Below are 13,535 nucleotides of genomic sequence, written 5' to 3' on the forward strand. Positions count from 1 at the left end.
GTGAGGATATTCTCAGAATTAACTGAAATACTTGATTTATCCACTGGGAGAATTGAGGTGACAGTTGCTCTGAAACACAATAGCAGCAGGAAAAAAAGTTATTTAAATGTCAACAGGAATAAAACTTAAAATATCAAAAAGCACTAAGCATTTAAATAAATAAAACCATGTGCAAAAAGCCCAGTTTTGACTGGTAAGATTTGCACAAACTACTGCACTGAAAACAGTATCCAGTTTAATATCCATGTATTGAGAAGCATAATAATTAGAGAATCCTGCCTCTTCCTCTCCTCTCTGAATAGTGGCAGCAGCCAGTCACTGCAGAGGAAGTCATCAGGTCTTTAACTTGTTCCTGTTTCTGTATTTCTCCATTCAGAGCTGCAGCTATTGATAGTGGGAAAAGAGAGAGACGAGCGCCACCCTGAGGACGGATTCAGATTCAGAGCAGGAGGGGTCAAAGGCAGTGTCTGATGTAGGTGGGCCCGTGTGAAATGCTGCATTTTGCCAATCTATAAAAAAAATGCTTCTTCTCAGAGCCAACAGCAGAGGTCACTGTTGGATGCATTTCTGTTTTCAGAGTGTTGTTCTGTAGCACAACTGTGAACTCCCAAGATGTCAAAGTGTGGAAAGTTTGGTAATCTGCTGTGACTAAATTTCACTTCCTATCAAATCCAGGGATTTTTTTAAGCCCTCTTGCAATGTGGCAAAAATAAATGATTTAAATCTGGTCTCCATTCTGACATTTCAGATCACACTTTGAAGTGTTGATTTAATAGTCTGGATTGACAGATGTTAATTATCGCTCTCACAGTTTCCCACGCTCCTCGGTCGAGTATCGGGGTGACAGGAACACAGGAAAGCCCCTGTACTGAACTCTCACAGTGTCATTACACACATGCTCACACACACACACACACATTGGTCAAACACACCCTCACTGAAACAAACACAATCCCCCGGCGCCTCTTTCCTGAGTGACGCTGCTGAAGCGAAATAACAATGACAGGCAGCAGGGTGGAGATGTGTGTGCGTTCGAATGAAGCACACACTCATGAGACAGGCAAACTGGACTGAATCCCCACCCTGGTGATCTCCTGATTGTTTGGGTGAAGGGTGGAGGTCCAAACTGATGTGAGGAAGAGCAGTTCAGGCCACTCTTAATCATGGTGATATAATCTTGTTTCAGAAATATCCATTCTGGTGGGTCATTGACTGTCTTTCAGGACACTTTTTTTCTGTTGTTACATTTGATATACACCTTTTTAAATGGCAAAATCTATGGTTTCTCTTGATTTAATTTATACAAAAAATCAGTTAAAGACACACCTGTTGGACAGACTTTTAGGTGAGAAGCAGGGTGCACCCAAATGGCAACATCTGTGATTAAAAAAATGAAGAGAATGCTTAAGTGCAAAAAACTGCAATTCCTTGAATGTCCACTTGAGGTTGGCTGCAGAAGCATCACAAATCAAATATAAACCCTATGTTTAAATCTATGTACAAACCCTAGTCCATTTTAATTTTAATATGGATATGAGTTCTGCATAATAAAGGGCATGGCTGAAAAGACTGCAAGCTAGTGAATAGCAGCCATTTGCCAGGAGGCCCAAGGTTTGCCTCAGCCCCATCTCTGTGTCTGTCTCCAGTAGGGGTGGGCGATCAATCAGAGTTTTGATTACATGGCAGTCATCAATTTTCAAATCGCAGATTGCAATTTCATTTAATCATAAATTTGTGTTTAAACACAGTTTAAAAACTTCTTTTATAGCAGAGATGTTACAATGTCATTTAGCAGATGCCTTTGTCCATCATCATCATCATCATCATCATTATCATCATCAATTCAAATTGTTTTCACCAACAAATAATGACCAAAGTACCAGGTACTGGGTCACTCATAAAGAGCTTGGCACAAAACCCCAGAAGCAGAGCAGGACAGTGCGAGCCAACAGTAGTTGGGAGACTCCAAAGAGTTGGGTAATTCATTCCACCATGGAGGGACAACAAAGAAGAAGAATTGAGCCAGTGACTTAGGGCAGTGGTTCCCAACCTTTTTGTCCTTTGAGCCCCCCTACTTGTATCTAAGAAAACTTGAGCCACCCCCAGGACCAACACAAAAAAAAAAAGTTAGTGACATGTTTGTATGAAGTCAAAGACACATTTTAAAACAATCCCTCGGTCAAATAAATTCAGTTTCATAGTACTAGAAATATTTTTCAAAACATTTTAACTGCTCATATAAGCATCAATCTTTTACTACATTTCAAGGTGTCTTCACATCCCTGCTAACCAACATATTTTAAGAGAGATCTCAGTGCAGTGCTTTTGGATTTTCTGGCTTTTACTGTGCAGGAAACTGAAAGCAGATGTTCACATGTTTCTCGTGTGATGGTGCAGCTTGCTTTCAATAGCAGATGAAGCATCATTTGTTTGGCTGACTGAATACCATAATATTCAATCATTGATCTCAGAGCCACACTTGTCTTCCCCTCCGCTCACATTGACTCCCGTGATTAAAGTCATTATTCTGCAGGACTAAGCATACAATCTCCTCTCAACAACATCCTTTTAACACCTGTTATCCTGCTAAATCAATCCCATAATCCCCTGGTATTTCAGTCTTATTTATCGACTCTGCTTTGACACTATTGCCACGCAGACTTCAGAGGATGCACTGCTTGTTTTTGTGGTTTATATTCCACTTAGCATCATAATGACCTGATCCGACAGGCAGTATGACAGTCAGCTGGAGGTGGGAGTCGTTTGTGATGGTTTAGTACTTATCAACTTTCAGCAGACTAAGTAAACCTCCTCTCGTCTGTCTCCTCTGGCTCTCTCCCAAGCATGACTCCAAACTTTGTCCCTGCCTCCGCCCACCTCTCTAAACACAGATATTTACAGTCAGCACCATTTGTTTGACTCGCCCAGGCTTTGTGCTGCACTGAAGGCCAGACTATTCTCTCCATAATGTAAGAGGAGGTGACTGTTTACAAGAAGGTGAAAGAAAAAGACAAAGCAGCAGGAACTTTGGCACCATTTTCATAAATATCCTGCAGTTCAAACTGACTGAAAATATCGCTGTTGCATTAGTAGAGAATGTTTATTTCTAGCTGCTCAAATTATGTGCTTTATTGGGAAATTTCCCTTTTTATTCAGTGTTGTATTGTAAAAGCTTCAAAATGGTTTATGATATGATTGTTTGGAGTTTTTTTTACATAATCTCAGACACCATAAACTGACCTATACTCACCAGTTTTTTTCTACACCATTCCCCCATGATAATGAATAATTCCCAGCCTTTTTCTCAAGACCTTGACTTATTTTTGCAGTTTCTTTGTGGGAAAATAACTGATATAACTTGCTGTCACATGAAAACCAGTGTCATTAAAAGTTAAAATCTCAAAAATAGAGCTAAAATTCAAGTGTTATCCCTTCAAAAAGAAGTTAAATACCATGTGTAGATGAATGTCTTCTTGGGCCTTTTGTACATATTTCAGTTTTTGCTTAGTTCATTGATGTGGTAACATAATTTCCTCTTATATTGTTGCGCTTAACTTCAATCATGCCAGACTTTTGCTGATAAAGTAGCTATTTACTAAGAAAGCTGGGAAATTTCAAGCATTTATAAATGGAAACATACCATCCTGAAGCCTCAGCTGTCGGAGGTACAGGGGACTCTGGAGGACGTTACACCTGCCTGGCTCATCCTCTCTGGTCACCAACATCAGGTCGCTGTAGACAAACACTGTGACCTATAAGATTGGGGAGGGAGGGAGGACAAGAGAGGGATGGGAATTTTGTGAAAAAAGGAGGAAGAGAAAGAGGGGAGATGGTTTAGAATCAGGTGAGAAGGAAGAGAGAAAAAGACAGCGTTTAGATTTAGATTTAATCCTTAATGTTCTCACCAATCACAACTTACAACCATACATCTAAAGTCCAGTGACATGCACTAACAACTCCTGAGACTCAAAAAAAGGTTTGCACAATAGGGTTAGGGTTAGCAACAGTAGCTGCCGTTTCAGCTATCTTGGGTATTCTAACAGGCAAAAAAATTGAGCTAAGGCCAGTCTTTAGCCTCCTAGCAAACAGCAGTGACTTGTTCACTTGTCAGTCAACTCAGCTACTCTCCCAATCATGCAAATGCAATAGTAATCCTTAGCCTTTTTACAATGAAATAAAATAAAAACAAATAAATTACATTTGTTTAAAAATCACCACCCATGTAGTGTACACCAATAAAGAAAGGAGCTCTAGAGACCAAAAGTGTTAGCTGAAACAGGCTGTAAATATGTTTAATAAGGAATCAGGGATGTAAAATGGATGGAACCACAAACATTATACTGATCTGCAGTTTTTAACAAAATAATCCCACAGGCGTAATTAAGTTTAAATGGATTAAAATGTGTCAAAACAGTGTTCTGAGGAAATTATTAAAAACACACAGCCATTTTTATTGTTTTACAATAACTTAACCAATAAGAGCCCACACCCATTTCTTCTCATAAGAAAATTATGGGGGGCATAACGCAGACTCAATGGACCAACACATTTCTGACCTTTTTAACACCTATCACTAATGCCTTAGATATAAAATATATTTTATTTGTATGTACACAGCATAGGTCAAAATCATTCAGTTTAAAGAACAAAAATAATTTTAAAGTTTTGATCCCAGCACATCATCCCAGTGAAGGGGTCCTCCCCAGTTGTGGTTTAATGATGGCATCAATGCATATTTGCTGGATCAGTAGAACTGGGGCTTTTTACTCATTTTCACCACTGTTTCTGCTCGTTAGTGTAACTTTTTTCTATTTTCAGCCCATTTTTTTCACTTTTAATACATTTTTGCCACATCTGAACCGCATTTACCAATTTCATATGGCCATTTTTGCAACTTTTTTAACCCCCTTTTACAAATTTCCACCTATTTCTACCACTTTTTTTCCAATTTTGCCTACTTCATTTTACTGTGACTTTATTCTACTTTCAGCCAATTTTTTCCACTTTAAACTTGTTTTTGCTCTTCAACCCATTTTTATCCACTTTCTCCCAATCTTTAACTGCTTTTCACCATTTTCCCCTTGCTACATTTTATGTGGCAATTTTTTTTTCTATTTAATTTTTTCCTCTCTTGAAACCTTTTCACCACTATTTCCCCTAATTTTGTAACTTTTTCTTCATCTATTCAATTTTTTCAACTTTTAACTCATCTTTATACCCCTCTGTGGGCAGCCTTGCCAGTCACATGACCACATCGGAATTTTTCATGTGTTTCACTCAATAACTTCATGAGTTAACATTTAAATATCATGTGATACCTGTGTTACAGTGGACCCTTATGGGTTAAAATCCTCATTCACACAAAATCTTAAGTTTGTGCCCTTTATGTTTGAGACACTGCAACTTGCTTTAATAGGGAGAGAAGTCAAACTTTGATGAGCCAGCACACCCCTGTCCTTTGAGCTTTGTTCACGTGCAAAATAATTGCTTTTAAATTTTAATTAACATATATTTGGATCAGATGAACCCACTCAGAGGACTTAATTCAAGAAGAACCCCTTCTTCCAAAATTGATATCAATCCATTCCTTTTCTCATTTAAATATTTGGTGTTAAGGTTCATGGCACTACCAGTGTTCTAAGACTGCAAAAAAAAAACTTCCTGTTTCATGGCAAACAAAAACTTGCTGTAAGTAATTTTGATGTTGACCTGAACCCATTTGTAGCTGTAAAAATGCTACAAAAATGACCATGACTACCATTTTTCATATTTACATTACTTTTATGTAATGTTAGGAGGGGCTGTCATTTATTTTCTGACAAACACAATAAATCTCTGCAGATATCAAAGTTATTACATTGGCACTAAGCAGCTTTTATAAGGTTTGTGGTAAATGTATTTTGTTTGTGGGATAATTACACTAAAAGCTGCAGATATTTATTACATTCATGGTTTATTACATTTGCAGGGATCCAATGGGGATTCCTAGGCTTTTGCAGCCAGCCTCAAGTGGTTACTGGAGGAACTGCTTTTATAATGCATCCTGCATTGGTCTCACATTTCAGCAGTGGAAGTTGCTGCATATACCCTCCCATCCCCCAACCCCCAAACCACCATCAACACCTTTATCTTAACACAAGATGCAGTCCACACCTACAGCCACATATATGTGAGCGCACTTTTACCCATGTCTTGTTTTGTAGCTTGTCAGATATTAATCCTTTGCATACGATGCTTGTACTATTCAAGCCTCCAATTAGTCACAGACATTCATACTAAACTAACAATATTAATTAAACAAATAGAGAAACACCTGTTGTGAAAATCAAGTTGTTATCCAGCTGCTAGTTTCAATGTTTTTCATTCCTTCGGTGTAATTCTTTACTTCTTTATTTCAAATGAGATTTGAAGTAGTTAAAGTGTTTCTAATTGTCCTCATCTTAAAACAGTAGAACAGTTCTAACAAACTGCTTGTTGCTGATCTTTCCCTAAGACTACCCTACAAATTCCACTGCCTCCTAGTGCACATGCTCATAACACTAACCATGCTCCTACTCACACCAATGGACAATTTAGTGTCACCAATTAACCTCCCAAGTGTCTTTAGACAATCCATCCTGATTAATTGAGTGAGCAAATAAATTATTGGGTGCACTTTTGATAACTGAACTAGCTGATAGAGCTCATTATATTGAGTTTCTTAAATTATGTAAGTTATGCCAAGTGATATGAATATTTTTATAGGAAAAAAATTATTTCAACGTACGTCTTTAGCTATGAGAATATTATGTCAACTAATTGGCAACATGAAGTAGCCTACTAAGTTGTTTATTGTTTTGGGCTACAACATTCTTTTTTACAGTGTAGAGAGAACCAGAAAACTCCACAAAGCAGGGTCTAGTCCAACAAGGATAGGAACCAGGAACCTTCTTGCTCTGAGGCAACAGCTCTTACCCCTGCACCACCATGCAACCCCATAGGGTATCCAATCAATTTCAAAACAAAACACCAAGTACAGACTGCCGATTTCATGCGCTATCACTGTAGCAAACAGCTGTTTGTATGCTGTTTTCTTTATTCCTGTATGATGTGAACATGTGATCAGCTGTGTGCTGGGCTGTGTTCATGAACAGATCCAGTTGGTTAAGGCATGCCTTGTTGAATAGAGAAAAAATGGCACACACAAATCCTGTGGGTCTTAGGAGTTACGCTCCCACGCTGCAGACTTTTCTCCATTGATCTCTAAAACAAATCAGTTTGTGACGACTTCTGCTAAATAAAAACCTCTCCTCTCAATCAGCAGTTAAGTGCACCAGTTTACTAGCATTAAATAGCTGAAACCCAACAGATGCATATCGGCTACTGACATGGGTGCATGCCACCTTATTTCAGGTCGATATCTGTCAACAGGGCCAACATTGGCCAACACTGTTCAATTGACACGCTGGTGCGCCCTTAATGAGATCAATTTCATGTTTTGGCAGAGTGTGTTCGGAAAGAAAAACTGTGGCTGCCGTATTAATAGCTCCAGTCATTCAATAGCTTTTGAACTACATTACTACTGACAACAATAACCACATCGAGTCCATTCGTCTACTATGTATTGGGCCTCTGCTGCTTTTAATTCATCATAAACCCCTCATTCTTTTAAGTGTAGGAACATCTAAAACTCATTTTGCTTCCTAGAAAGTGTGACAAATACTCTTTGGTCCATATCACGTTTATGCATTAAAAGGTGGCTGTTATGACTTATAACGTGAAGCCTTAGTGATGCTTTATTTTCCAACTCTTCCTCAAACTCAACACTTACCTAATTTACTCAATTTTTAAATTTGAGTATGCTTATTGCTGATAATATGTGCAAAGAAGCAGCACAGTAGCCTGAAGCCTTTAAAATGCAAACTCCAACCTTCCCTAGAATAATTTCAGAGTGCTACTTCAGGGATTTCAAACAGTTTTCCACTGGCTTTATGCATCTGTGTTTGTTAAGTAAGTAAAGTCGTGCCAGCGGGGCAGTCAAGTGAAAAATAAAGGAAAGGAACAACGTATGAAAATGAAGAGCGAAAAAGTAGCTGATCTAAAAATAGCCTAATGTATGTAAGGGAGTTCATTACATGAGTTTGTGCTTTCATGCAACATAACACGCAAACAGTCTCATTCATGTAGATGGGCAGAGTTTCAAGACAATGCATTTGCTTTAGTGGTTTCCTCTGAAGGGTGAGATAGTAGAGAGGGTGTTTTACATGCTAGAATGTGGTTCGTGTGCATGTGTCTCTGTGTTTAGGTTTGAGTGGGTGGAAGAGGATGTTGGTGAGAATATGAGCAAGGACAGGGCACATGAAAAGCAAGTCACAATCAGATTATGAAACCCTCACATACTTGCTGGCAAAAATATCGTCCTAATTTGCTTTCAGTGTCTAACCGCAACTCAGAATGTCACTTGAAGTTTAAAAAGGCTATTTTGTACAGCCAACTGTTAAATCAGCTCATCTGACACCCACCTAACAGCAGCAGTTCAAAGCATTATATATTCAGAATGCTCTTCCCTCTGATAATATTCTTTGCTTTTGTGGTCATATAGGGTTATCCAGAGGGGTAAAGTTATTTGAAAGCCCCAGGTAAAGACTGTTATGCTCTTTCCCATTCAGCCAAAAGCAATCTGAGTGAGTAAATTAAACAGTCTAAAGCATGTTCTCTCAGATTAAACAGCCACAAAACAACAAGACAGACTCAAATCTAAATTCTAAACACCCAAATACCCTCCTATACTTCCTCAGCTCTTAGAGGAGCTTAATAAAGTGCCTATAAAAAGTATTCTAACCTCTGATGTTTTAGCTGTTTATTGACTTTATAAAGAAAATATAGTCCATATAATTTGGCTTTCTGGATTACAAAAACCTCTTTAATGTCAAAGTGAAAACAGATTTCTACAAAGTAATGTCAATTAAATGAAAATATGTAAGGTAAAATAACTGATTGAATTAATATTTTCACCCCCTTTAAGAGGTGACTGATCTAATTCAAAGGAGGTCTAGCCAACTGGTGCTACTAGTCTCACAATTAGTGAAATGGGAATCATCTGAGTGCAGTGAGTGTGTCTCAAGTGATTGTAGTATAAAGACACCTCTATCTGAAAGGTCCGGTAACTGGTTAATAAGTATTCCTGGCTACCATTACATCATGAAAACAAAAAAAAACTCCAAATGCTCAGAGAAGAGGTCACTGAAAATATGGCACATGTTCAAGTCTGCCTAGATCAGGCCATCCTCACAAACTGAGTCACAATGGAAGAAAGAGACTAGTCAGAGAGGCCACCAGACACCTATAAAGCAGTTACAAGCTTCAGCAGCTGAGATGGGAGAGACTCTGCATACAACAACTGTTGCCCCGATTCTTCACTAGTCAAAGCTTTGTGGAAGAGAAAGCCACTGTTAAAGAAAACTTAAACTGAATCTGGACGAGAGTTCACCGAAAGGCATGAGGGAGACTTCATGGTCAAGTGGGAGAAAGTTCTTTGGTCTGATGAGACCAAAATGGAGCTTTTTGGCAATCAGACAAGACACTATGTTTGGCAGACACCAAACACTTCATGTCACCTCAAACAAACCATCCCCACCATGAAGCATGGTGCTGGCAGCATCATGCTGTGGGGATGCTTCTCAGCAACAGGCTCTGGAAGGCTTGTTGAACGAAGAGGGTAAAACGAATGCAGGAAAATATGGGAAATCCCTGAGGACAATCTTTTTCAGTGAGCAACAGAACTGCAGCTTGGGAGATACTTGATTTTCCAGCAAGACAATGACCTAAAATAACAGTGAACGCTACACAGAAATGGTTTAAAGCCATCAAGGTGAATGTTCTGGAGTTTCTGAGTCAAAGCCCAGACCTCAATCCAAAAGAGGGTTAGTGGCTGGACTAGAAAAGGGCTCTTCACACCAGATCTGTGTGCAACCTGGCAGAGATTGAGCTGTTTTGCAAGGAAGAAAGGAGAAAAATTGCAATGTCCAGATGTGCAAGCCTGACTGAGACCTATCCACACAGACTCAGTGCTGTGATTGCAGCCAAAGGTGCAGCTAACATACTGACTTGAAGGTTGTGATTATTTATGCAGTCACTTACTTTAAAGATTCTTATTTAATTGACTTCACTTTTAGAAATCTGATTTCATTTTGGCATTAAAGAGGTTTGTTTGTACTTTTCCTGTCAAAAAAGCCAAATTAAATTGATCATGATTTATGTTTAAAATCAATAAAAGGGTAAAACATCCAAGGGAACGAATGCTTTTTATAGGCACTGTGACTCAAACTCATTGAAATGTGTGGTCATGTCTTATGGCCAAAAAATAAAAGTATATTTATTATCACTATTGCTGCAATATCCGTTCTTCTGCAGCAAAACATCCTTTTTTATTGCATCCCATTTTCATGTTTTACCACACAGAAATCCACAAATTTAAACTTTAAATATTCGTTTTGTTTTCACATATTATAATTAAAGTTTCTCGTGTTATGAACAATAGAGTTTATGTGTTTGCCTCCTTCGTAGACTTTTCTGTCTGTGGTGAATAATGAGTAAAAGCTGGAACACCTCTGACATGTCATAAAAAACAAATCGTATAAAGAGGCTCAGTGGAGAGAGAAACTCCCTCGTAATAAACTCTGGCTCTTAAATATTTGTTTTATGATCGACCTCGAACAGAGAGAGAGAGATAGGGCGGGAGCAGCATCATCCTCCATGCCAGCAGTCACCACACTTCCCTGCATCACACAGCAAAAATGATCCGACAGGAAGCACTGAAGAACAGCAGCGAGCCTGATTCGATACAACCGCTCTGTCTACCTTTACTCTTCCAAAATAAATACAATTCTTGAAAAACATCAAAAAGAGCCAGTCTGATTCACTTATGGTTACACAGCATCTTATCCTGATATAACCTGAAACAGCTACTTAGAAGTGATCAATCTTGTCTATAATTTTTGTTTTTGCTTTGTTGGGTCAGAGGAGACTGGATATGGTTTCATAATGTTCTGAACTAGCTAAAACTCACAGAAGCTTCATTTAAACTTTAATGATTAATCAAAGTAATTATGAGTGAGAATGCATTAATGGGCATCACTTTTAATTCCAGCAAAGTATACAAAACATTTCTACAGCTCTACTGAAACCTTATACTTCTATTTATTGAACTTTTACACATTGATATATTTCCTTTTTTATACAAATATATCAGAGATTTTCCACTTTTTCTTTAATGCATAGCTTATTTTTATAACACAGGAAACCTTTCCATAGTGAGCTTAATGTAATGTGAAAGCCTCATAAATTTATATTGAAGGGGCTACAGCTCTTGTTGATACATAAAACAGAATTTCTCTCTCAGTCAGACCTTTGGCACTCGCCATATTTATCAATTATTCATCGTCCTCGTCTGCTGTGGGCCGAAGAGTTCAGAGTAGGTACAAGTTCTCAGATCGTTTCCTCGTTTTCTTCTCGGGATGTGGCTCTTTACTTGTTCTTTCCATCTTCACACACATAACGCTGAAACATGCACATATTTTGTCTTTGGGATAATAGACCGTCACTTTAAGTCTGGCCAAATATACAGAATATGCAACTGGATGTGACAAAGCAACAAAATGTTTATAGCCACAAGTGTTTCAGTAACAGACTTAGAGAAGAGAGGAGAGGAAAGAAGAGGAGAGATGGGGATCCATAGCAGGATCCAAGTCTGTATATATCAACATGAAAATTATTCTATTATTTCGTGTAAAGACAACTGAAATTACACCCACCCCCTTCAAAGGAAGGGCAGAGATTTCAAGAAGGTTCACTCAAACTATCTATCCATTCATCCATTTTCTATACTGCTTATCCCGTTAGGGTTCACGAGGGGGCTGGAGCCTATCCCAGCTGTCACTGGACGAGAGGCGGGGTACACCCTGGACTGGTTGCCAGTCAATCCCAGGGCTGACATATAGGCCTAATCCGAATACCCACACTCACACACTTGCTGACTTTGAGGCCCTGCTAAGCCCGTGAGGGCTTAGGGCTGTCCCACTGTCAATCATAAAGTGCGTGACAGTGGGACTCTCGCTGACTTTTTGAGCCCTTCATGCACCCTTTCCTTGAGTGGGTATCTCTGCAGACTTAGCGTGAGGGAATTACCCATAGTTCATTGCATTGTGGCGTATGACAGGGATTCTCGGAGGATGCCCGCTGATAAACGCTACAAAAGTGAAGTGAAAAGAGCAGAATTGTAAACAAAAACCATGAAGGGTGCAAAAGGGGGTGGACGTTGCAAAAAGTAAGTATTTTCCTGTAAGTATATTATATAAAACAGGCTTCATCTACTGAGAAAATATGTCTGTAGGCGAGGCACGCTTGTTTTTATCTTTGTTTTAAGCTCTGCAAGATGCCGACTGTCAACCGAAAAAACAAAGGGCTGTCCCATTCCTGTTTCTACCACTTCAAGCCCTTGCAGCCTCACTCACTCAATCACTTTGCAGGTGCAGTCAGTTAAGTCAGTGTGGGCTCAAGGCTCAGGGTTCAGGGAGGAGTTGGAGATTCAGCCATAGGGACAAACAACCAAGCACGCTCACACTCACACCTACGGCTGATTTAAAGTGATCAGTTAACCTAATGAGCATGTTTTTAGAGGTGAGAGGAAGCCGGAGTACCAGGAGAGAACCCACACATGCACAGGGAGAACATGTAAACTCCACACAGAAAGCGAACCAGGGACCTTCTTGCTTTGAGGCAACAGCGCTAACCCCTGCGCCGCCATGCAGCCCTCAAACTATCTAAAATCATGATAAAATTCATATGAATGAGTCATCCAATGGTCTTTCAGTAATAAAACTTGTGTTTTGGGCTGTTTTGTTCAGCTGTAAACGATGAACATAATTCAAATTTATGTGTATTTTTCATAGTTATATTTCACTTTTTTCTTAGCTATGTGAAGGGGGGGCTCAATGGGAAAAAGGTTGGGAATCACTGGTCTAAATGCACCTAAAAATAAACATAAGCATTTTCCTGCTTGATAAATCATTTTCAACCTAGTTATGAATAGTGACATAACATCTGACTCAAAAATGATCACACAACAGTAACTAGCTAGTATTATCAAATAACTTCATATCATTATTTTTGTCTTATTTATGATGATAACAACTAACCCCTGGAGCCCTAAGCTACTTTTATCCTATTTTGTCTCACCTGGACTTATTGTCTTTAAAGCTTGTGAAACATCAGCCTTGTAGTGCACATTTAAGCTCTTCAAATACCTTTTTTTTCAGGAAAACCTGGGCTTTAAGAATATGTGTGCTGCAGTAGTTCACTTGGATATTAAAGTTATGGGGCTATAAAGACAAATCAAAAAACTAAAAAGAAATTAAAACTCAGATTTTTATGGGTGATACATAGTAAATAATAATGACTAAGACTTTTTTTGTCACAAACCTATTCTCCCATCTCTTGGGGACAAAAAAAGTAATGTCATGCTGGGACAAAAATTCTTCAAGATATTGTGCTTTTTC

The 13,535-nt window shown here is 38.8% G+C and overlaps 1 protein-coding gene across 3 annotated transcripts in view; it reads right to left on the reverse strand.

Moving 5' to 3' along the window:
* The window catches only part of rgs3a (regulator of G protein signaling 3a), a 299,175-nt gene that overhangs the window by 162,663 nt on the left and 122,977 nt on the right, over positions 1 to 13,535 (reverse strand). For all 3 annotated transcript variants that reach the window (XM_041810282.1, XM_041810284.1, XM_041810283.1), the window contains one exon: positions 3,641 to 3,752. In XM_041810282.1, the coding sequence (XP_041666216.1) occupies positions 3,641 to 3,752 (112 nt within the window). The remainder of the gene's footprint in view (positions 1 to 3,640; positions 3,753 to 13,535) is intronic.

The sequence above is a fragment of the Cheilinus undulatus genome, linkage group 17, assembly GCF_018320785.1.
Source record: "Cheilinus undulatus linkage group 17, ASM1832078v1, whole genome shotgun sequence".
NCBI classification, from domain to species: Eukaryota; Metazoa; Chordata; class Actinopteri; order Labriformes; family Labridae; genus Cheilinus; species Cheilinus undulatus.